We start from the raw sequence: 25,011 nt of genomic DNA, 5'->3' as shown, positions 1-25,011 counted from the left end.
CGATTACTATTTGTTTGCCCATAGCGATAAACATAGAAGTATAAACATCGCAATACACTCGTACAGATGGTCAGTTCAAGCAGCAAAGATTTTCAATCCAAATATCGCTTTTTGAACGGACATTTTTACTTTGAAGTCCTTTTGTTTTCGACTCGAATCGAATCTAACGCATAGGATACGTCATTATTTACAGCAAATCTTTTAAACCAAACGTTATAAACACATTTAGTGAGATCGCCTGATCGCCTTAAGGTATGCAATTGGATGCCCCATTTTTAAAACATACTATCAGGCGCACAGTATAGCTGAGAGTCTCTACAAAAGGTATGCAGACGGTTCGACAACTTACCCGATCTATTTATGAAAAGCTTCTCACACAATGTTGTTCCTTTCTGGTATTTATAGTCTATATCAGTGTTAAGTGCTTTGAATACGGAATTCCATTCAGCTTAAAATTTTGCATTTAGTTCAAACTGACCAACTGAACATAATGAACCATTCTAGATTGTATATTAGTCGGATAGTCAGTCATTGCTATGCAGTAACAGTCTGGCTGGGAATCGCTTCCATTCGGTCTTATTGGAGCCAACGCAGCTGTCGAATCTACTACCCGAATGCCCCTTGTCATCAATATACAGTACGAAAAAGAATCCTTGGCTAAGCAGTGTAACTCACGGTAACTTCATTTCAGAAAAATAACAGCACTCTTTTTTTATACAAACATAAGCTTTGGTCGGGTGTTTGCAGCGAAAACTCTTGGCTTTCAGCTTTTACTTGCGCAGCAGTACGGGGGCAGCGACGGGTACGGGCACGGCAGAAAGGTACGGATCGTAGGCAGAGTAGGCAACGTATGCGGCCGGCGCCAGGTTACCGTGGAACGTTTGCTCGTAAACGGTCGCATAGCTAGCGACGGCGGGAGCAGCAGCGGCAACGACCGGCACACCGGCCACATTGTACGCGAGGATGTCCGGTTTCGGTTCGGGCTTGGCCCAGGCACATCCGGCGACGGCAAGCACAACAAACAGGCAGATCTGAGAAAATTGAGACGGAGGAAGAAAGTATGCACGGTTAGAAGAGTTTTCGCGCTTTGCTTCGTATTTTCCAAACAAATTAACTTACAATCTTGTTCATTTTGATGCGGTTGCTGTTGGTTGTTTTGCAGTTGAGCTGGCTAGAGCAGTTTGCTAGTGTAGCGAATGGCACTGACTGTTGCTTGATGGTTGGTTGCATTAATTATTTATACTGTCTTAAAATGAAGACTCGATTGGCCGTTCGATTGGTTTGATTTAATCGGTCTGTTCATAATTGAACAGTCAAAACAGTGCTCTCCCACTCTGCCCAACCAATGTGTCTACAGCGGTCGACGATTACGTTGACTCGACCGCATGCAGCTCACGTACACGCACGAGCACTGCGCACCGAACCTGAACCGCGCACCCCAAAACCGGGAAGCCGAGCATAGCACGTAATAACTGCCCCGTTTTATCGCTTACTATTCGAGGGTGTTCCCTTTCGTGGCCGGGATTCGTCTTCGGTGCGAGTTTGTTTGTCCCACCGCAGTGGCCTTAGGCTCGGTTAACCGAAAGCTCCACTTCAAGGGCAACACTCCGGTTTTGGGGTGAGGGTGAGCTTCGGTGACCGTGAAATGTGCAGCCACATTGGGTCACACAAACCGCCCTATCGGTCAGTTTTGTCAGCTGGATGGGTTACGTTCAATTGATTGAAGCCACTTCTGCTGTCCACCTACGGGTACGTTTGTTATTGAACGGGGGATGGTTGCAGCTACGGCTGTCGGGATTAACCGGCTGACTGGGATGTGAAGGAACGTCCCTGAAGCAGCAGGTAGGCAGTCCTGCGTGCGAGGTTATTAACATGCCCGTTTGATTGGGCCTGTCTGAAAGTGAAGGTTGTGTAAGGACAGTGTTACCTAGGGCTTTGCACTGGACCCGGATGACACTTGGCCAGAATGTGAGAACACACAAGACGGTTTAGTGAACTGGGCTAAACTGATTAGACTTATGTCAGCGCTCGTTTGCTAGTTACGTGTCTATTATGGGTATGAGATGATCCATGAACTCCTGCAAGAATTGACGAAAGATTATAGTTGGATCTATTTTGTGTGGGATAAGATGTTTCTTTGTTAGTTTGGGAAGTTTAGCAAGAGGTCAAGATGTATTATTTTGGAGACAACTGATTCTATAACAACCTAAGTGTATCATCTTCCAAGAGTATCATGAATAGGAAGTCTGTAAAAGATATTCAACTCCAGAACAGATAAGCTAGGAGTCTGTCATTTGAACGAGAGGCTTATATACTTAGTTTTTTGTGGAGGACAAGGTAGTTGCTTCAATTTTACCTAAGCTCCTTTTGCCGCCAACTCTTCTCTCTTATGTTCGTATGTATCTTCGCAGCAATGAGCGATAATTTCGAAGTACAAACATCAAACAGTAGGAGTGACGGGAGTGCACTATAAGCATCATCTATTGGAAATAAAAAATTACCTCATTATCGTATCTCTTTGACTATAATCCCCGACCTAGACCAACCAGTTTAGGTGGGCATCAGCAAGAATCATATTCAACCACCAAATAAGCATTACCGTCTCTTTTTCTTGTATTCTCGCTACAAGAAAAACAGATAAATCTCCCCGAAATGTAATGTGTGTGTGGTTGAGTGTTTGTCATGGCGACCGCCAAAACAGTTTCCGATTACAGTTTCCGAAAAAAATGGTGTTCGAAAATGGGCGCGCCATCACGCCCGCTTTAGTGTATCGCGTATCACCTGCAGTCATCGACCCTGGCGGGCACTGCGTGAATATCATCTGCTCTACGGCAAACCACAACCTAGCTACACTTTGTCTAACGGTTGCCATGGGTAATGGGTAATAGGTAACTCAGTCCCACAGCAACGCATCCTGGGAGTCTGTTGATTTGGAACGGCAAGAAAATGTGCCTTCATTTGTGCGCCGTTGTGCTGTAGAGTGCAAGCAAAGGGAGTGGCCAAAAAATTGAGGAAGTTTATTTTATTTTTAGCTTGTGTAATTCACGTTTTAAGAAAAAGCAATTTGCAAATCGCAAATCGCAAAAGAAGCTACACAAACAACCAACTTCCAACCCCTCCCGATTCATCCAGCCGGGTAATGAGGAATGGTCACGTTGTGAAGACGGCACAACCATCATCGCACAATCCTTTCAGCAAACGCATATACGCAGCAGCGGTAAAAAAAAGTGAATAAAACACAGCACCGGATATGGTTCCTTGCGGGACCACCCGGAATGGAAACGTTTTCCGGCACGGTGCCTACAAACAGGCGCAGGCCGTGCTGGCCACATTGTAGTGAAGATGCTTAAAATTAGCTGCCTGTCATTCCTTCCCGTCCCGGGAGACGACGGTACAGCGCTTCTTTGAGTTTTCAATTTGCTTCAATCCGCGCCGCACACACACCACACATTTTCTTCCCTGACTTTTCCCACTAGGCGCTTTCTTCCACTGAACCTGTGCCCGTGCACATGTTTACGCAGCTGCTTTCAGCGTGAGCCTATACGCGCATATACGCCCCGTTACCAACGGCAACAGTCTCGGCAACATCGGCGTAACACAGCATGTTCGTCCTGCCGTACAGCACGTTGTATCCCTTTTTTGAGCCAGGCAGGGCAGCATGAGACTTCGGGTGGACTGCGTGTGTGTGTGTGTGTCCGGTGCACGGGTTTTACCACACAGTGAACCGGATTGTGCAACGGGCGGGTTACGCGAACATGAGTATTAAGTTTCTTCGTGCTTGCTAGACCACCGATCGTGGAGACGATCACGCAACTTGGAGTGTAATTGATGGTCCTAATAATATCCTGCCTCAAACGGTGGAGGAGATACAATTTCCGTGCCGATGTGTCTCAATAGAGAAATCGGTTACCTGCCAGCCTTCGGTCCAGCTCTCCAGGCTGGCTGGTGAGTGTAATCCGAAATTAAACGATTCACCAAACGAAACGGTCCCTTCCGGGCACGAGGCAAAACCGCGTAAAACCGCGTGTTGTGCCACGAACCGTTACCACCGCCGCCAATATGGCAGAAACGTGGTCAATGGCAAAAGCGTTCAGTGTGGGCGCTGTCATTGAAAAACAACAGCCCCTAGACACACTCTATTGCAGCGAGTCCTTTGCTTCCTTTCCCTGGTTGCACCCTCGAAGTGCTCGATCGAACGGAGCAGATTGTTTTTGCTTCGTATGCGAATTTCTCTATTTTGTTTTGATGAAAGCCGGGATGGTCGTACCCGGGACTGGCCCATCATCATCGTCATCCTTCCATCCCCCTACAAAGTTGTTGTTTTAAGATTGTTTATCCTGCATGCGGGATTGAGCAGGCTGAAAGGAAGCAGCCACACGACAGAGCGAGAGAAAGAGAGAGAGAGAGAGGCAGAGTGGAAAAATGATACTAGCCCGAAAATATAAACATATCAGTCAATTTGATGCGCTACGGAGAAGACGGAGACTAAAAATAGCACCCAATCAGTTGTCTTTCTCATGGATCTCAAGGTTTTCGCATCAGCATCGGATACGCAGCAGCAGCAGCAGCAGCAGCAGCAGCCGCAACAGGAAGCACTCCGGGAAAATAATAACACCATTACGCGTTTGGCGTTTGCCTCCTTGGCGGCACTATGCTATCCCCCGGGGAGGAGGTAGCTTCCAAGAAAACACACAACAAACTAATACGAAAAATGAAGGAAAAACTGAGTGAGGGATGCAGAGCGAACTGAGTCTCAAAAGTGACCTTTTGGGGAGGAATTTGCGCTTTTGCAGAATCTTTGTCAACTCGGTTGCGAAAGCTTTTAACCGGTAAGTTTGAGCTTTGTCAAAACACTGAAGATAGCCTTTTGGGATGATGTTTTCATGTGTTTTTCTCTCCTTCTTCCGAACACATATCTTGTGTTGATGTCATGCATTTCTGCGTGTGTATGACAGCATGGTAATTGAATTATAATATTTTAGCATGGAAAAGGTTCTGGTTTGCGTAAATGAGGCCTTCTTTTTACCACCCCGCAGGCAGAGGGTTTAGTGTCCTTTTTTGTTATTGCTGTATCTTGCTGTACCTTTGTCGCTCATTTCACATACAAACCACACATCCGAAGGGGACGAAATCGTGAATAAAAAATGGCACGGTATTCATACATTATGTACCACGTGAGTGCTTGGTTGTGTTTCCCTTTTTGTTCTCCTTCGTTTACTTACGTGTCGAGAAGATTCTTTTCCCACGTCGTACCTCGAATCGAATCGGGTTATTCATCAAGCTAAATGAAAAGAACTCTCACCGCTGACGACACCAGCGACGGCACAGCACATGAGGTCATCCGTTTCGCCGAACTGATTCGGTTTGTGCAAGCAAACTTTACGCTTTGCTTTCACCCCGAACTCCGAACGCCCTCCGAAGCCGGCGTAATAGCATTTGGGTTTCGTCAAAGTTTTGTGTGCCGTCACATTCGCTTTGTGCGCGGCAGCCAAAAGGTCAGGACGGCTCGGAAAGCATCTGCTGCCTCGCTAATGGAAATTATACTCATCCACCACGCCAAATCGGTGGCCTGGGAGCCAAGCTGGGAGACACATTAAGTGGTGTTCCTTCATCGAGCAGACTGATCCAGTCGTACGGACCGCTCTTGAACGGCTTATCCAACGCCTGTCCGGAAGTGTTTTGTGGGTGCTCTTGTGGGGGGCGTTGGACGTGAAAGAGGGAAGGTTTCTCCATCAATATGATTTATTGATGAAGAGCAGCTTAATCTCGGCAATGTTGCTGTCGCTAAAGTGCTTGCTAAAAATAAAAGCTACGTTTATTAGATTTCACTTTACAGCTTAGGGTTGATGGGAGAGTTGGTTCACTTTTTGGGGCGCTTTTGTTGGGTTGGCAAATTATCATGTATTGGAATTGGTGTAGTATTATCTGTAGAAATATCTAGCCAATTTAAGACACCTTGAACTCCAAGCAATAGAAGGATATTACTTCTACAACCTCTGATGTAAATTACCCGTATCTTTCAAGTACTGGATTGTCCTGTTCGTAACAAAGATTTTTCTATTTGGCGTAACGTCCTACGCACGCAGGCATGCCGGCCTATTCAGGCTTTCGAGACGTAATCCATTACCACGCAGCCAAATAGTCAAATCCTTACTACGGGAGAACGGTCCATTGTAGGCTTGAACCAGTGACGGGCATGTTATTGAGTCGTTCGAGTTGACAACTGTACCACGGGATCGCACCACGAGACGTAAAGGAGATATTTAATATCGATTGTTCAACAAATGTTGGAGAAGATGCAAGAATCGTCAACGATTTAGTATGATTCAGAACTTTTTAAGAATAAGCCCAATCAGTCATGTTCTTACTCCTGTCGTAATAGAGCTTATTTGGAGTTCTGCCTTCTTAGCAGTGGCGGAATAACACGAGTGAAGGACCTAATCGATCTCCCAAAGCTAGGCCTTTTTGAAGACTCGGGCGGGAAGTTGTATCAGGAATTCTAGCCCATGGTAAGATTAAGAAGTAAATTCAGTTGTGAGCGAAGAATGGGTTCCTTTTCTCGATGCTCCTGCAGATCTTGAGGCCTCACTTGGCAGCTGGTGAAAAAGACGACAGAACAATGACCAAAAAAAGGGAACAGAACATTGTAAAAAGGAATACATTATCCATTTAATAAGAAGACATCAAACAATAATTCAATGTTCAAAGTTCTAAGTCTGTCTAAGGTAATCATGAAGGCGAAGTCTACAGCTCACAGAGCTGCTACATTCATCACACAGGGAAAGCAACTTAACCTGCTACTAAGAGGTCCAAAACAACATCAACATATTACTATGGAGCATCGAAGAATTCAATCCGATCAGCATTAGATTTCCCTGCAATCAGAACGAACTCTCCCAAACTCTTCGACTACCCTTGCTACAACCTAAAATACATCCCTGCCCATGGTTCAATGAAGCGATTCCCATAAAATGTGTCTCTCTCTCTCCCTAGTGTGTTTCACCCCCATTTTTACACACGTCACAACAGGTGCGCGACACATCCCAGGTGGTCGGTTTTACCACGAAGCCACTCACCGAGCCCGTAGTACATCCGTCTGGGATGCTAATTTAATTAGACGTCACTGCATCCCATCCAGCTGTCTCTGGCCAGCAACCAGCCAAACAGCAAAGGGTTCTTCTTGCGGAGGCCTTGTGTTTCAATACCATCGGCAAAGGAATCTGTGACCGACCGATCTACGCTCTGTGGGATGCTATTTTAAACGCTTGCAATATCCTTTCACACCCCGACCACCGCTTGGCTGGCCACAACAAACGATGGCGCCGCGCGAGCGGTTAGAGTGGGATTTTATTTTTGACTTGCTTGCTTCCTTGTTTTTTTCCGTCCACACTCCATTGACAAGGGTTCTTGTTTGTTGTGGCGTGTGATGGCACAATCTCTTAACCAGCTTTCCCCAATTGCCAAGCTCGGTGCCGTAAACTGTAAACCCTTCTGTTTTTTGGGCTTTCTTCAATGGCACCGATGGCTTTCCCGCACACATTCCGATGATGGAAAATGTTTACCTTTCTGCTGTTGAGCCAGGGCGTGCGCCTCTCGGGAAAGGGTATGGGATGAAGGGCAGAAAGGACGGAGTGGGTCATATTTTTGGATCAAAATATTGAACATTTTGGTATGGTTTATTTTTAGCAATCGTTTCAACATTCCAACATGAACATCTCGTACCCAACAGATCCCGCAGTAGAGGGCCCACGATGACGGATGAATGAAACGAGCCAGAATGACAGGGTGACTTTATTCTTTGCCGGAATTTGCTTACTTTTCTCCTTCGTGTCTTTTTGTGCCATTTTTTCACATTTTCTGATAAGCTATCGACCGGATATTGAAAAGCTCGGTCCTCAATATCGATCCCGTCTGCGGGCGGACACAGTTTCGGTTATCAATTTCATTTCAAACGCTCTCAATTAGGACTTTGATTCTAGTGGCTGGGTGTCTGTCTGTTTCCACCCTCTTGGAGGAAGCTCATAATGCTTCCCTCTCTCTCTTTGGTTCAATCTCGTTGCTGAATTTGAAGAAAATTCGCGGAAATTGCCCTTCTGTTAGTGGGTGGCAGGAGCAATTTTTTTTGGTTTGATTCGTTACTGCGTTACTTTCACTTGTTTTTTTGTCCCCCCTAATGCGATTCGTCAACGTTCATTTACGTCGTCATTTGCATGTTTTCTCTCGCTCTCTACTCTTCCTATCATGTTGCTGTACCTTACTTTCAGCAACTACGCTTTTCCTCTTGCTCGACGGGATGCGCGTCGTCATCAACGTCGTCCTTCGTCCGCGGGATGAGGTTGTGTTGTATTGTAGTTTTTTATGGTTTTTTGTCGTTCTCTCTCTCTCTTCTCTCGGCGAAACTTTACGGCCAGACAACACGCAGAAAAGATGACGACAAAACCACTTCCTCCTACTGCTGCTGGCAAACTTAAGTACCTTGGAACTGCTTGGACAGCGTAGTATTAGATAAGCAAATTTTTGTTTTGTTAGTGTAATTGTTTTCTTCTAGCTAGGAGTTTCTTGCCTTTTTTCACCATCCTCCTCGTGTACTCTTATCTTAGACGTCTGTTTTCTACTCCTGCGTATTTAGTTTTTCCACCGCATTTCACCCCACAATTCTTTGGGAGGTAAAAGTTAACCGTTCGTTTTAGCGCTAAGCCATCCCGCCTCGGTCGGGCTTGGCTTTTGCGTCGTCATATTTGAAGTTGACTTCCGATTTGCGTCACGACACCGTGACACTCACTTGTTGTCCGAGGCGAGGTGGCTATAAGCGTTCGGGGATAAACGTTTTATCTGACCCGCTTGATCTTTGGCCGATCTTCAGCGGTGCTACAGGTAAGATGGTATCATCTCACCTATTGCGTCGTCGTTACGCTCGTCAGGGTCACTCCAGCAATTATGCTCGTTAGACCAAACAACCAAAGTCTATTTTTGTTCCCCTCCCCATGCTTCTGTGAGGCGGCGTTGGGATGCAGAGTTATCAAAATTTATTCAATAACTCATCTGCTGCTGCTTGGTGCGAGAGCGCCGTTTATTAAATTATACTCCAATTTGGTTAAGAGAAGAATGATTGATTAAACGTGTAACAAAGTCAAATGGATTATTTGTTGTGGTGCTTAAGGTAACTTGGTTAAATGAACTTTAAGGCGGGTAATTGCTTATACAAAGTCTGTAACCGCTGGTGAACACTAAGCTTATTGGATTTGACTCTAACAGTACTTAAAATTGATACTAGAAGATAATAAGACCCATAGTGGTTTAAGGAAAAAAACAATGATGAAATCTAGTCATGGGCCGTAACGCTGTATTTCCAATCTTAGCTCATATGTTCACTTGTTTTGAGCTTTTTACTCTATTTGGCTACAATATTGAAGTAATTACTTCAACCTATGTAGTTTGAGTGTTTACAGAATGAGTAATTATTTCACTCAATTAGTCTACCCATCAAGATGCCTTCAAATTAACTAGAGATTATTTTATTCTTCTTCTACCTGGCGTAACGTCCTACGCGGGCATGCCGGCGAACACAAGCTTTGGTGGGACCAATGCAGTACCATGCAGTAGTGATGGGCGTTTCGGAGCGCACCAACGGCTCCGGAGCCGGCTCCGGACTAACGGCTCCGGAGCCGGCTCCGACTTTTTCCCCGGAGCCGGCTCCGCTCCGACGGCTCCGGAGCCGGCTCCGCTCCGACGGCTCCGGAGCCGGCTCCGCTCCGACGGCTCCGGAGCCGGCTCCTCCGACGGCTCCGGAGCGGGCTCCGCTCCGACGGCTCCGGAGCCGGCTCCGTACCAACGGCTCCGGAGCCGGCTCCGCACCAACGGCTCCGGAGCCGGCCAATACCACGATGTGGAAACCAATACACGATGTGATTGCAGTATTGACATGCATGACGTTGTGTAGCATTCGTTGGTCTCGCCTTTCTTAATAATATTCAAAAGTCATCGATGTTTTTTTTTGATAAATTCTTTTATACATGACTTACTCCGCTATTTACGGATTTTCTCGATTGAAACTTAATTGAAAAAGTTATTTTGGTCCTTTGTGTTAAAACCGGCTCCGGAGCCGTGGGTGCGGAGCCGACTCCGGAGCCGTCGGAGCGGAGCCGGCTCCGGAGCCGTTGGTGCGGAGCCGGCTCCGGAGCCGTTGGTGCGGAGCCGGCTCCGGAGCCGTTGGTGCGGAGCCGGCTCCGGAGCCGTCGGAGCGGAGCCGGCTCCGGAGCCGTTGGTGCGGAGCCGGCTCCGGAGCCGTCGGAGCGGAGCCGGCTCCGGAGCCGTCGGAGCGGAGCCGGCTCCGGAGCCGGCTCCGAAATTGTCTGGAGCCGGTCGGAGCCGGCTCCGGCTTCGGAGCCGTTTTGCCCATCACTACCATGCAGCCGAAGAGTCAGTCCTTGCTACGGGGGGACTGTTCATTATGTACTTGAACCCACGGCAGCAATGATGTTAAGTCTTAATGGATAACTTAACTTAAGTTGCAATATACATCCGTCATTTGTAAGATTTGCTTTGGTTTGATATGGCGAAGTGTTGGGCTGTTGGGAGAACTCTAATATGCGTAGGGGTAGTGATACAAATGCCGCTGTATAAACCATACATGCCATAACCGTAGGACTTTTTTCTGAGAATATTAATAATTTTGAAGATTTTTGAAAACCCACTTCTTAATATTTTTGATTATAATGATTTTTGGAACCAGCAGTTATTTCAAGGTCGATGAGATCAGTGAGCAGAATTGAATGGAAAGGAGTTTGAAGCGTTCCAGACTTTGGAATTGCCATTCTTCAATCTTTTGGTTCATTACTTCATCAGCGTTTTAGTTCTGTTGTATGATCTTAGAGGCGAATATGCAATCAGCATGAACAACTGAAGACAGGAAATATTTGGGATATGGAACTGGACCGAACATTTTTTCCACAAGGTCACAACAGACACAAGAAAAGCTTACAAAAATTCATGAAAGATATCAATGTATAACAGCAGAAAGGTTGAATTTCGGATATTTGTTTGTCTACTTACAAAACATACAATGTATTTTTGTTTTAGTTTGAATTATTATTTTTAAATATTTATTTACAAAAAAAACCCCACTCGGACAATTGTTTCTATTGCCGCAGAGGCATTTACACCTTTCTTTGCCTCGTCATATATTTTTTGGCCCGATAGCTCTACTCTAACTCTTACTTTAACGATAGTTTGATTTTCTCTCTTTCTCTCTCTCTCTCTCTCTCTCTCTCTCTCTCTCTCTAATGCACAAGTTAACGAATCTTACATCTCGCTCGCCCTACCCGCTCCCTGCACCCTTCGTTTGTCTAATCGAACTGCGAAAAAGAAGCTACGATCGTATCATAAGAGAATCGTTCAACACTACAGTTGCCTAGAGCTTCCACTCAACCCGTCGCCCGTCGCGTGTCGCGTCCGATCGGGTAAGAATAATTGCACTTTTTATCGCAAATAGTTTTTTCTTAGTAAGGTCGGAGGAAGGGTAGTGTGCCCGTATTATTTTACAATTTATCTGCATTTCGTGGTGTGACCAAATGGGGGGAGGAGAGGAATGTGCAAGCAGTAGGCAGTAGTTGCGAAGATCTAAAGAGACCGAAAGCGCTTGTGATTCTGTGTCTTTTTTTCATTTTGTTTGTTTGCTTATTATTACTAAGGTACATGGCGTCTCCGGCCGCGCCATCCCACTAAACCTCCATCCACGCTCGCTCTACTAATTTAGAAAACGTATGTATCAGTGATCCCAATTGTTGCCTTAGTTTTGGTGCAAGAACTCACGTGTTTCGTTTAGCTTTTTTTTTTGTTCTTCACTTTTTTTCAGTTCTGTGTTTTTTTTAACATTTTCGTGGCTTAGTAGACGAAAACAGTAATGATATGGTGTTTCTACCGGTGCTTTCACACACACACTCTGGCCCTTCAGCGGCCATAGTAGCCGCAGCAGACCGACGATCGTGGCACTCGCTGCGTCGGCAAACCGGAGATGCCGCGCAGATACGTGTAGGAGACGGGCCGGCGCAGGATCTTCTTGGGCGGTGGTTTGTTCGACTCTTTGCTCAATCGTTCACCGCCACCTCCGTTGGCTCCATTGTTGGCACTGCTGGTGCTGAACAGTGAACACTTCGACTCAGCCCTCGACTCACGGCCCTTCAGGTGGAGCAGATTGTTGACCGAGCTGTTGCTGCAGGACAGTGATCGCGACCGGATCGGTGCATTAATCGCTAAGCTTTCCAGCAGCCGCAGTACGGACGAACGTCTCGATTTGCGCCGGTTTTCCTTCGCTCCTTCCGCACCGCTCTGCTCACCCTCTTCCCGGCCATCGTCGCTACGCTTGTTGGTGTTGGAGCCCGTTTCGCCACTGACGCCCGAATCGCTGGACGCACTCGAGAGGGCCTGGTTGGAGAGCTGTAGCTGAAGCTTACGGCCACTGGGGCGCTTGCTGCCCGTTGGCTGGTGGTCCCGCTGCTGCTGCTGCTGATGCTGCTGGTGGTCACTGATCGAGGAGCAAGAATCGACGGACGAGCTGCGCGAGTCTTCGTCCTCCCCGTGCACACCGAGCTGATCGAGCTCGTCGGCGTCCTGCGACTTGAGGCTTATCTTGCGGTACACACTCTTGAAGAAGCTGAACGACTTCTCCTTGCCGGGCGAAACGGACGCCGACATGGGCGAAACGCTGCGCGTGGACGGGGTCGGTATGTCGATGTAGTACCCGTCCATTGGTTCGGGCGTGCTGCTCTCGGCGTGGCGTCTGTGGCGCCCGTTGCTGCCCGTGTCCAGTTTGTCCAGCGTCATCATCATGTTCTCGAAGCTCCGTTCAATAGCAACACCACACTCTTACACACACACACTCTTCAAACTGTTCTCCAAAGTGTCTCTATTCTACGGGACTCACTGTTACGCGTGAGGTAAGTCCACGCAAAAATGTCTCTTTTTTCCTCACGCTCACTTTATGTTTCGTATCACACAAACACACACACACACAGTTTGGTTTGGTATCCGATTCCACGATGGTGATTTGTATTAGAAGAGTTCGTTCGGTTCGGTTTGGCTCGTCAATTCGAACACACTCAGTCTCCTCAGCTCTGCTTTGCTGTAATTTCCCAGGTATGAAAGCTTTCCCAGTTCAACTGCTGCCCAGACTAACAACTGAATGTAAAGCTTCCCTCAGCATGGTCGTCTTATATAGAGTTTTCCAAACCGCCGAAACCAACGAACGCGTACATAGAGCACGAACGCACCCGAACGCTCCCGAACGGCGCTCAGGAAGGATGCTTCGGATGCTGCGACGTCGCGACTGCTGCTGCTGCTGCTGCACAGTGATGCCGAAGTGAGAGTGAAAGCATATGGCTTCGCGGCAACAGCAACAAAAAACTAACTTCCTTTGGATGGGGGGGTTGGTCGTCATGGGAGAGGGTCTGATCACGCGGCTGATGCCATCGCGGTGGCACTGGGCACGGTCTCCAGGAACAGGGCGAAAAGTATAATGCACAATGCCTCCAAAGCAGTACGGCTTCCTAAAGAGGAAAGAAGCGGCCAAAGTTAACACCGAACACTGTAAATCAGTTCGATGTGTGGGGAAAAGACTTCTCTCTTGTTGCTCGGGAGGAGGTGGGAGTGCAATGGTGAACGATCTGCTGCAACTACGCGACACTGGAGTTCCGCAGTTCCTCGCAGTGGTGGAGTAGAGAGAGAGAGAGAAAAAAGGGCCACATTTAAATCCTTTAGGCTCTATTTCACCATCTTCGCCGTGGTTTAAATTGCACCAGTTAACCTATTTACACAAATATATGCTGCATCCCGCCGTGATTAACAATCGTAGCGCTAGTTTTACATGGAAAACAACCGCCAACCGAACGCATTAGATAATCACGATCTGGCGGCATGGTGGCTGTGAGCTCCGTGGGGCGCGCGAATTCCCAGAACGGCTAGCGGGATGCGGGTCACGCCAAGTAGAGGCATCATACCGTAACCAAACATTTTCCTCCGTAGGCACATAATAATTCGAAATTGAGAACGCGAGAACAGCAGTAGCAGTAGCTGGGAAGCAATCAGAATTGGAGTCAGCAGTGTGGCTCATTGCGTAATTTGTGCGAGTGCGTTTTGACCTAATTTTAAGGCGCGGAGAAAACAAAATTCATACAGCCTCTTATCAATCATACGTTGGTGGAGCTGGTGCCGAGATTAAGAAGGAGGGCGATTTATGATGCCGCAATGGGGGGTAGCACAATTATTTTGCAAGTGCCGATCTACTTACTGTGCGATTATTTCCACCAAAAATAGAAGCGCACGGAAGTATGTCAGCGATATTGCCCTAAAAAAGTGGAAATTTTGTGCTATTAAATGTGTTCGACTTTTGCAGGTGATGATAGATTACATGGAAATGGTGGGCATATTTACCTTTTTAAGGTCGGGAGCTTTCATTTGAAAAGTGTGTTTTTCAATATTTTTACTTTTCAGTTTTTGGGATATGGTTTTTTCAATTGCATTGTTTTCTAACGGAAGGAAACGTGCCATTCTTTGATAAGATTTAACGTTTAATTTGAAAGTAAAAAATGCATGGCTTCCTTCGGTCTCTTTCCCATTAAAAACCGTCAATACACTTCACATAGCTAGCATGCCATGATTTCAAATGAATAGCGTTCTGTCAATTCTACTATGTGATAACGCACATTAGTATTGTTCCTATACTCCTATACGTTTGCGTATTCTATCGGTTCCTGGACCTTCAAAGGTTTGCGAGACAGATACAGGCACAGTTTTTGTATCACAATATCAATATAAACAGTGTAGTTGCAGTCCCAACAATGGTTCAACAGCATTTCTAGGATCTTTATAGGTACTGGATATGTTCGAAGGTCGATATGGATACATGAATTAGTATCAGCTCCAGGACTAGTATAGGTTCAGCATCAGCTCCTCAGAATGATAAGGGTTCAGAATCAATTCCATGACTGCTATGAGTTTGAGATCCAGGGAGATTCCGGGACTGATGAGTGTTGAGTATCAGCTCCAGCGTCGGTATGTGTTCAGGATTAGTTCCAAAAGCCGGAATAGATTTGGGGTAAATACCAGAATTACTGTAAGCTCCGTGTTTGTCTGAGGGCTAATATGAGTTCTGTTCAAGTATCAGATCCGGATGAGTTGAGGATCCGTTCCAAAATCGGTATCATTTCGTTATCCAGGATCAGTCATGTCCCCGTAGGACGTTTACGCCAAATAGAAGAAGAAGAAGTAAATCAGAACCTTAGTTTCCTCGGGATCTGTCCCAAGAGTGGGGTTATGTTAAAGATCAATTCCAGCCCCAAATATGGTATGGATTCGGGACAAGTTGCTTCTCCGTTATGGGTTCAGGACGGGCTCACAAACAATTCCAGAACCGTTATGGGTTCAGTATCCACTTCAAGACCGTTTTAGGTTTGGTACAAATTCACAATACCTGGTTTCACAGTTTGATATGGTTTCATGATCCGTTCTAGTACCTGTATTGCTTCAGGATCAATTCGAAGAGCGAGAGTTAAGTTCGGGATCTGTTCTAGAACACGCATGCACCCATGCCTGCAACGTGATTTATGACGTTTATGGTGGAAGCCTACCGAAAACAAAACACCAATTACAGTCCTCGCAACAATATCCCAGCAGGCGTTGAATGCGCTTCTACGCGTACAAATCCCTCGGAACTTTTCCCCTTTGTGTATGTGTATGTGTATGCATGTGTGTGTGTCTTACCAGTTGAAAAATAGTTGAACACGTCAACAGCGAGGAATTGTTCTCATTCATCCACCTGATCGGGCACAGAAACACAATCGAATCGGTATGTATTGGATACGAAATAAATTCCACATACATTCCCAGGAAAAACGTTTGCCCTTTGACCGGGCCATGTGATTTCATTATATAATTTAAAAAACGCTCGCTCCAAGTACGTCAGTAAAATCGCTAACTTTTCACACCCTTTTCAGGTTTGTGTCCCGCTACCGCCGCTGTCACCGCCGGGAGAAACTGGAGGAAAACTAACGACAGGGCGAGTGGGGAAGAGCGAGAAAACTTTTGCGATTGTAAACCATTCCCTCCCTCCATGGCATCGACACGGTTTCGGTACGTTTACCGCGAACGCTGCTTTTGCAAACCGGCCGGCCGGCCGGCCTGCCGCACAAAGATCAGGAACTTCTCACGTGCAAAGTCAACTCACGTGGACACTCCTAAATGGAATGGTGGGGTGAGGTAGCAGGAAACAGGAGACGGGGAACTTTCTAGCAGCCGGTATGGAAAACGTTGCCTATTGTAAGCTTGAAAGTAGATGAAGGTGGTGGGGTCGGTGAAAAATTAGCACCATCAATGAATGGCAAATATGGTCGTTCGTGGTGCACATGTTCCGGTGGTGCAACCGTGACGTGATTCCACATGGCATCGGCACCGGAAAACCCCCCGACATGTAGTGTAGGTAAAGTTGTGAACTACTCGTGTAAAAATGCTTTCAGATTTAAATTGCTTCTTTTATTTCCTTTTTCAGTCCTTTTTTACATCTCCATGCAATGTCACCGTTAGTACAGGAAATCCGCTACGACCGCACCAGGACTCGGAGGGAACAAGGAGATGGCCTGATACTCGGAGACGGTACTAATGCCGGGTGATTGGGGCACTACCTCCTGTACCGTCACTACCGGTCCGGGCAGCACAGCAGCAACACCGAACGGGACGGCATACGGTACGGTGGATGGCACTAAAATCGCTCCCGGCTTACAGTTGGCCACGGTAAGCAAACACAGCAACAGGAACTAAAACGGAATTAAACGGTGGAGGTTTAGTTTTTTCAGCTCCAGGAAAGGATCTGATGGTACCTACGCTTCGCATTGTATATCCTGAGGAATCGACGTCGACGTCTGACTGAACCGATCCGCGGTTGCAATGACACGATGCTTAGACGGCAGCAACGGGTATGTCGATGGCCGGACCGAGCGAATGCACTTTTTATAGTGCGTGACGCTGTCTGTAAACACGGACCCAACAACGGCCAAACAGGTTACTGTCGCCGCGATTGTTCGGCATCGTCAAGAACGCTTCCCTGCCTGCTGTGATTGATCTTGGAGCTATTTTGAGCGCTTTCTGTGCAACATCCAACAGCTGCTGGACGGCAGGTAATTGCCGATTATCATATTCCGATGCTACTGGTTGCTCCAGCATCATCGCCATCATCATCATCATTATCCAGAAAGGGAGAACGGGAGAACACACACAAACACACAACAGGGAAGGAAGTCGGTGGGTGTACCGTTGGGTTTACGCAACGATAATCGCCACAACCTGATGCAACAATATCTCTCGGATGGACGGCGACATTGAGCTCGAAAGGGGGGAACATTCTCCCTACCCCCCCCTGCCTGGCTCGATGACATTGAACGAGCGCCGTGCATCAGATCAGATCAGATGATTGCAGTTTCCTTTTCTCCACTCGCCAATTATGCAGCGTGACGCGGGAACGCCTGATGGAGGTGGATGTGCAGGGCAACAATGTTGATGTAATGCAACGGAAGGGGTGGCACCGGGGACGGTGTACGTTGACCCGAAATCAATGAACTTGTGGTGGCGTTCGTTGTTTATTGTTTTTATGCTTCGGTCTACTCGTACGTTCCAGAATGCGTACGTGGGACGGTTTCTGGCACGTATCTGGTCGTCGGACGAGCCCACTGTGAGCTCGCGCGTGTGCTTGAGTTCTCTTTTTTTTGCACAATAAGTGTGTTATGTTTTAGGGCGCTGTAACAAGTGAATTAATTACATACGTAGGGATAGGTGCGAGATTATGGTGGTAGTGTTATGGAGCGTGTATCACATTCGTATGCTGTAATTGGAATCATTCGAAAGAATTGCTCTCGTTTGCGAATGAGCAAGGAAACAGTGAAAGGTAGCACAATGACAAATGCATTGTAGAAGCAGTCATCCCACTAGAATGGAATTCAGTATTACGTATTTCAGTTTGTAAAGGGAAGCTGTTAAACACCCCACTTTTATGGGTTTGTAGGACCTAAGCGACTGATACCTGTTCCTGTGCCTAATCCCGAACAGGTGAATCACCCTGATGGCAATGCGTATAACTTCCCATGTTTTGCTATTGACGTAAAACGTGGTCTTTTGGGATGCAAGTGCATCATCATCAATACAGTTCCTGATGATTGGGAATAGATTTCTTCGTCACAGCATAACTTTCAATGTTTGGTTAGGCGTCCAGGCTTCCTCAAGTCCGGATGAGATCAATTCTAATCTTTATCTCTATCGATCTATCTTGCTGACACTGTAGGACAGATTTTTGGAGGGGTATAAGACCGGTATCTTCAAAAGATGCCCCGGCCATCGTATCCTGCCGGTCTTCGTCTCCGTTCAGATGTCCGATTTGCATGCTTGCGAAGCATGCATTTTATCTTTCGCCTCTACACTCCATGCAAGAACACACCGTCCAGATATTGTCGGCAGGATGAGTCGGTAACAACATGTCTATTGTGGTCCAAGACCAGTGTCCATAGAGGAGAATATCTTACAGGTCATGCGGTCACAGTGTCTTATGGATCTCAGCCAGGAAGTGAAGGCCTATTACCTAGTACAATGCGTCTCATAAGAACGTTGCTGGTATCCATGTCACAAGATAGTAGAAGTACTCTACCACTTCAATGTTTGAAGGATGTTGTTGCCTCCCATATCTTTTTGAAGGATTCCCACGATTTTTTGAGCGTTTTCCCAGAATTTGTTGGTTCAATTGCATTAATGTCCCATCGCACGAGCCCAAAAAATGATGAAAATCAACCAATAATTCGTGGAAAATGACCATGTATCAGTCAACAGCTGGCTTTATCATTACCCTTTAGCAAGTCAGTCCTCCACATGGGGCAAGCGTTTGTTAAGTCGTGCATGATGACGACTTATAAGGTTGCACTTTAGAATCCGTCATAAAGGACTTTGATAATCCGGTACATATTTGCTTTCAGTAAGCTAGTCCAACTAGATAGTGATGCTCAATATGTAGGTTCTTTCCGTTCCTTATTGGGAGTTAGGTTTAACATTTTGAACCGTTTTCGGTCGGAACGGTCGGTTGTGTCGGGTCGGACGGAGCGATAACAACTGTCAAAGCATTCTGCCCAAACTACAGCACTACAGCCAACACTAAGTTCGAGCACGTGCTCGTTGTGCCCAAAACAAGCTCTGTTACTCAAGATGACGAGTGTCGAGGGCAATTCATGTTACCAGTTGTCGTTTTATTTACAATACAGTTCATCTCTCAAAATTTAGCTCATTAATGTGTCTGCTTTTCGGGTTATTATAGATTGTTTATCTCTTAAATTTAAATGATCGTGGTTCATAAATGGATAAATAAGAACTTTGATATAAACTACCAACAATTGTATTTCAAAGAATATTTCAACAAGGGTTGCTTTTGTCAAAAGGTTGCAGTTGTATAGGCGTCAGCCAGCTTTAGTTTAGCGGCCACTTTTTCCCTTATTCTTACATCAATTTAAACTTGTCAGTTCTCAGCAATCTGTCGCCACAACGTGATGCTGTTTCGCGTACTCCCACATAAAGATGGCCCCAGTAACGTGCACGTTTAGCGAACGAACAACACCAAACTGTGGTATCTCTCCGATCAAGTCCAGATGTCGAATGATTTCTGCCGGCAGGCCGTTTTTCTCATGACTGAAAGGAGGAAAAAAAAATAGACTTTTAGCATTCCAACAAACGAATGGGAAAGGATACAACACCATTATCTTACTCACCCCAGCACAAGGACGGACTTTTTAGGAAACTGTAGCCGGTGGATCGGTTTGCTGCCCGTGGTCTGTTCTGCGCCCACCACCGAGTACCCTTTTTCCTTCATCTCGCGCAGATATTCAACCACTCTGTGTGTCTTCAGCTCGCCAATCTTGAGCCACTTTTCGGCCGTCATGCTAAGCGCCTGGAACTCCTTGTTGCCAATGTCCTGCAGTGAGTTGATCACCAGCTGCTTGATTGCAAATATTTCCCCCGTTCGTGCAAGCCCGCCGAGGTTGGGTGCACGATTAACGAGACTGGCCACCACGATCAGTCCATCGGTGCAATCCTTCAGAAAGAAAAACCGGGAGCAATGTTATCGAATATTGACCATCAATTAACTCGCGTGGAATGTTCCCCTCAACGTACCATCTTTTTAGCGCACAAATGTTGCGGCAAGCCGAGCAGCAGTTCCGGGTTCGGTTCCAAGCTCTTTAGCGGCACTATCTTGCGCTGCACGAAATCCGACCCACCGAACGATTGGGCAAGGAACAGGGTTTCTCGCTTTTCCGCCGGCAGTGTATTGAACTCGAGCACCTGGCCCAGATTTTTCTCTCCACAGCCACCGTGCGCTTGAACGCATTCGAGCAGCACGTCCATCCCGACCACATCCTCCGCCGGTGCGTCCGAAACCTTCGGTATGTTGTGGAACACGTTCGCGAGCGTTAGCAAATTGTGCCCGTCGAGCACGCCGCCGAAGCGAAAGTCCTTCATGCACCGCTCAATGTTGCGCTCCACGTTGCCCTGCCGCAGGTAGCTGTTGACCGCGTCGTAGATCTGCCGGAGCGGCCCACGGTTGTGCTGGGCGAACCGCTCCAGCAGCTTCTTGATCGTGATCTGGGCGTACAGCCGGGTGGAGAAGTTCTGTGCCATCGTCCAGGGCAGTAGCAGATTGATGTACTGCTCGTCGAGTGCCTGCTCCCGGCAGCAGCGCAGCCACAGTATGACGAACACGGACTGTATGCCCGACACCTTCACTTGCTCGTTCCGCAGCGTGTTCCAGACGGTGAGCGTGTCGATCGTGCTGTCCGCCACGATCAGCTCGAACAGGTAGTTAATGTTGGGCTGGTTCGTTTCGTACAGCATTGCGTTCAGCACCGGGTACGGCTGGGTGCCGGTCAGCTTCAGCACCACGCACAGCGCTTGCACGATGCGGAGCTTCTGCCGGTGCGTGATGGAGTCGGCGTAGTAGCGTTCCTTGGCTTTTGTTAGCTGCGCGAAGCGTTCGATCAGCATGCGCTCCACCTTGAGCAGGAACAGGACCGCTACCGGGTGGTTGGTGCTCGCGATCCGATACAGCACCAGCACGCACAGTACGCGAACCCGCGCGTCCGCTTGAGCCAGATGGTGCCGGGAGTGTTGTTTGAAGCTGTGTGCAAGCGTGGAAAATGATTTTAATGGTTTTGGAACGTATTTTGAAGGGCACAACTTACGGTAAAGGCACACCGCAGGCATCGATCACGTCCGATTCCAGCCTGTAAATAGAAAGCAAAGAGAAAGCTGTTGCTCAACCATGATGAAGAAGTACGAGGAGTGCTCTAGTATACTTTTGTTCGCGCTTCGGCACCTCTCCAAAGATGATGCCCTGCAGCAGCAGCTTATCGAAGCCGAGCCAATCGAGCAACAGCTCCACCGGCAAACGGTACATGCTTTCGTACACGACGTTCGCCAGCCCGCCGATCGTGCTGGCCTGCTCGAGCAGCTTGCCCACGTAGCCGGTAACGAAGCAGGAAATGGTGATCTCCTCGCTTTCGATCGTTTCCGGCCGGCAGGCAACGTACGGTTGAAACAGCATGCGCACAAACTTTTCCATCAGCCGCATAAAGTGATCGGATTTGCGGTAGTTTAAGATTTCACTGTAACAGCGATTCACCACCGGCAGGAGTGCTTCATCGTCGTACCAGTCCGATCCTATCTTTTCACCATCAGTTTGCAGTATATCAATCACGACCGTCAGCACGTGAATGTTACCCACATCGAGCAGATTGATTAGTTTCGACCAACAGGTTTCCGAGGTGAACATTTTAGGGTAGTTGGGGCTGCGCTGACGGCAGTGCAGATAAATTTCCGCAATCATCACGTACAGCTGATCGATCGATGGTGGTTGCTCTGACTGATAGCGTCCGAAGCTCGTTTCGAGCTCTTTCAGCGAGACGGAAGCAAAGAACGGATGCACCGTACGGTCGAGATCACCTTGCGCTGCAATTAGATGCGTTAGTTGTATCGTTTCTTTTGCGCTCGCTTGCGCATAATCGAAGCATTGCAACCGTTCGGCAACGATTTCTTCCAGATGCAGCCGCAGCAGGTTCAGCTCACTGTCCAGCTCGGTCGACAGATGCTGGGCGCTATTCAAATGGAACATTTCCGCAAGCAGAGTGAACGTTTTGTGCGGAATTGGGTCGTTCGTTTTGTTGCCCACCTTTATGCTGCTTATCGTAGAGTGAACGATACCCGAAATCTTCCGACGGAGCAAGTGATCTAGCTTAGGGAAAAGTTGAAACACTTTCAAGCAAACGGGAAAGTTCGCATCGATCAGTACGTCAAACAGTTGCTCGTTTTTGATACACCCGTGCTCTACAATCCGGCTCGCCAACACTTGCTCGACGAAGAACGTGTCCGCAACGGTAACCTTCTCGAGCAGCGGCATTAGGGCTGTGTCAGCAATGTGGTCACAGAACGTCCAGCCAGCCTCAGATTGGAATTGGCCCAGCGAGATTGAGAAAATTGGCGTAAGTTTTTCCATTTCCGCCACCACGGCAAGCAACAGCCCGGGGTCGGTCGTTGGTTCGCTGAAGTGATTCACGCTTTTCACCAGCAGCACGAATGTAACGTATCGCAGGGGAACGTTTTTAATGGCGTGGCATAGTTTAGCACAGCTCGTGAGGGATCGTAGCATTGTAGCCGCTTCGTCCAAGCGTTTGCATTCGCCGGCCAGTTCACCCGCCCCGTTGTGGATGACACGGACGAGACAGTAGTACTGTACCGATTTCCATTCGATTTCCGGTAGCGTTTGCACGAGATAAGCGAACGCTTCCCGCTTCCCGTAGTACGCGCTTAGCTTCGCGATCATTTCCTGCACATTTTCTAGCAGTGCCGCTCGGTTGAACGCTTCAAGAAATTGCTTTTCCAGCTCCGTCTCGGTAGGATCGAACGAGCGGTGCTGGAGGAAGTAGTTCAATCCGTGGTTCACGACTCGCCCATTCTCGTGGAGCAGTATCAAGCGCAGCAGAACGTTGCTCCATGCGACATGCAGCGGTTGCACCTTCTCTATCATCTCCAGTGCTGGTAGTATGAGGTGGGTTTGCGATTCGTTCAGCGCCTCCACTATCGTCACGAATGATTGCCAAGCGTTGGTGAGCTGTGCGGATTTGTCCTGCGACCAGTTGAAATACTGTCCGGTTAAATCCAGCTCACACTGTTGCGCGTACCCGATGGCATGCTGGATGGTGGCTAGCGTTTCCTTCCGGCACACGGCATCCTTGCTCGCGATGCCTTCGATCACGAGTGTCCAAACGTGGTCCTGCTGCAGGGTATGCTGTATGTCCGCTTCCCTGCCACCTGTACGTAGCAATGTTTCCAGCAGCTGGAACAGTAGGAACACTTTGCTTTCAATCATGAGGTTCGGACTTTGCAGCACACACAGCCACTGTCCGTACAGGTTGGAATTGAATTCTAGCAGCGTTTGCAGACAGGCCAGTGCTTTCATTCGGATGGTTTTCGATTCCGAAGTTAGTCTACGAACCATCTGCTCACCGTTCAGCTGACAGCAGTGCGGCATAAGCTCGGCATCTTCTTTCGCTAAAATGAGGAACGTTTGAAGCACATCGTAGTACAGTGGTATTTCGTGCAGCTCCTGATCGAACCGTTTCACAAACGTGTCCAGCTCCGAATGTACCGCTTCGGTATCGTTTGCAGTCAGCACCGTGAGTGCTAGTGCACTTAAGATCCATCGGGAAGTTTCGCTGTCTCCCTGCAGTCGCAAATGGTTCTGTTGGATGAGGGACATGATTGTTTTGAGACTGAATTTTTCCCCACTCAGCATCGCGTCGGGCAACTTTCCACGTTGCTTTATCAGCAACACGTACACCAGGGCTTCGAGCGATGGTTTCCGTAGGTTTTGCACATTCTGCAGGAAGATGTGCTCGTTGAGTGCGAACTGTAGCAGCTGCTCGTAAATTTCCGTATCGGTTGTGCACAGATTTTGCACAAATTTCGTTCGGAAGCCCATTTTTGTGCGGGATGGTATGGTTTTCCTACGAACCCGGCAAAGGTTTGTTGTTTTACTTTGACAGATGGAAACATGCGCGCACGCGAGTGGGAAGTCGTTTGGGAAGGTGCGTGAGTGAGAAGGCAATGGAGGAATATAAATTGTGTTGGTGTGCGTGAAATCACGTTTGACAGTTGGATTGTAAACAACTGGGCATGTCCATACTGTTTGATCGAGGTTCAGCAAAGCAAGAATATTATTTTGGAGGTTTGTGTGAAGGTTCAGCTCTAAATTGATAATGTTATAAAAGCAGATGAATTTAAATAAATCAATCAACTTGATTTTTAGACTTGAAAGACGAGAAACATTGGATGAAAATAATGATACACTATACATCATGTACATTGGATGTCACACTGTGCGGCAGATTGTTTGGGCGATTTTGACACATCTTGGCAACACGTCTTTCGTGCAGAGTGTTCGGAAGATTGCTGCGTTTTGCTTCTCTTCAGTTAAATTTGTGTAATTTGCTGTGGATATTCACTAAAACTTGGTTTCGTAAGTAACATAAATCGTAAGTAACTTAACATAACTGCTCAGATAACTCTTTCGAACAGAAACAATGAATCATCGTTCAACGTGTTTGCTTTTAGACTGAGGAGTAGGATGTAAACAATCACCAAATTTCAACTGCTGAGGATGGGACATCGGTTGGAAAAAAGGAGCCAAAAACGATCTGGAGAAAATTATCCGAGAAAATTGCACTGCGCGTCCGTATGTCACAGCGGGGCCGGCAAAATTGGGAAAGGTGCAGATGGGGGATGAAACAACAGATCGTATCCTGATGGATATGAAACGTATCGGTCGAAGAACTGCTTAAGAACGTGGCATTTTCATTCCTACAACTGCAATGGAAACCCTTCCAACCGTACGGAAGTTGATTGAATGGTAAAAGCGCTAAAATAGGTAAAAGAGGATACTCC

General features: G+C 47.4%; 3 protein-coding genes and 1 long non-coding RNA gene across 4 annotated transcripts; 1 reads left to right on the top strand and 3 right to left on the bottom strand.

Annotated features, from left to right (window-relative positions):
* Positions 1 to 658: 658 nt before the first annotated feature.
* Positions 659 to 1,254, bottom strand: LOC120894319. Its single transcript, XM_040296831.1, has 2 exons — positions 1,120 to 1,254; positions 659 to 1,031 (listed from the first exon to the last, which is right to left on the bottom strand). The coding sequence occupies exons 1-2, from the start codon at positions 1,228 to 1,230 to the stop codon at positions 771 to 773; spliced, it is 372 nt and encodes a 123-aa protein (XP_040152765.1). The 5' UTR covers positions 1,231 to 1,254; the 3' UTR covers positions 659 to 770.
* A 9,831-nt stretch (positions 1,255 to 11,085) lies between these two features.
* On the bottom strand, positions 11,086 to 13,211 carry LOC120897456. The gene has a single exon (XM_040302379.1). It carries the CDS (start codon positions 12,826 to 12,828, stop codon positions 11,950 to 11,952), a length of 879 nt encoding a protein of 292 aa, XP_040158313.1. The 5' UTR covers positions 12,829 to 13,211; the 3' UTR covers positions 11,086 to 11,949.
* A 6,039-nt stretch (positions 13,212 to 19,250) lies between these two features.
* LOC120894999 lies at positions 19,251 to 24,424 on the bottom strand. The gene is made up of 5 exons (XM_040297955.1): positions 21,369 to 24,424; positions 21,255 to 21,296; positions 20,191 to 21,190; positions 19,788 to 20,110; positions 19,251 to 19,707 (listed from the first exon to the last, which is right to left on the bottom strand). Exons 1-5 carry the CDS (start codon positions 24,422 to 24,424, stop codon positions 19,545 to 19,547), a joined length of 4,584 nt encoding a protein of 1,527 aa, XP_040153889.1. The 3' UTR covers positions 19,251 to 19,544.
* A 42-nt stretch (positions 24,425 to 24,466) lies between these two features.
* On the top strand, positions 24,467 to 24,742 carry LOC120897170. Its single transcript, XR_005738504.1, has 2 exons — positions 24,467 to 24,602; positions 24,682 to 24,742. It is a non-coding gene; the product is annotated as an uncharacterized LOC120897170 (long non-coding RNA).
* Positions 24,743 to 25,011: the final 269 nt, after the last annotated feature.

Source organism: Anopheles arabiensis, chromosome 2 (genome assembly GCF_016920715.1).
Source record: "Anopheles arabiensis isolate DONGOLA chromosome 2, AaraD3, whole genome shotgun sequence".
NCBI lineage: Eukaryota > Metazoa > Arthropoda > Insecta > Diptera > Culicidae > Anopheles > Anopheles arabiensis.
Note: the sequence above shows the minus strand (reverse complement) of the source record. Positions and strands in the feature narration are given on the sequence as shown.

Excerpts from the sequence above, each read along its gene's own strand:
- LOC120894319 (XM_040296831.1), bottom strand. The coding sequence starts at position 1,230 with ATGCAACCAACCATCAAGCAACAGTCAGTGCCATTCGCTACACTAGCA. Across the intron at positions 1,032-1,119 it reads GCATCAAAATGAACAAGATT|ATCTGCCTGTTTGTTGTGCT; the intron begins GTAAGTTAATTT and ends CAATTTTCTCAG.
- LOC120897456 (XM_040302379.1), bottom strand. The coding sequence starts at position 12,828 with ATGATGATGACGCTGGACAAACTGGACACGGGCAGCAACGGGCGCCAC.
- LOC120894999 (XM_040297955.1), bottom strand. The coding sequence starts at position 24,424 with ATGTATAGTGTATCATTATTTTCATCCAATGTTTCTCGTCTTTCAAGT. Across the intron at positions 20,111-20,190 it reads ATTTGTGCGCTAAAAAGATG|GATTGCACCGATGGACTGAT; the intron begins GTACGTTGAGGG and ends TTCTTTCTGAAG. Across the intron at positions 19,708-19,787 it reads AAGTCCGTCCTTGTGCTGGG|TCATGAGAAAAACGGCCTGC; the intron begins GTGAGTAAGATA and ends TCCTCCTTTCAG.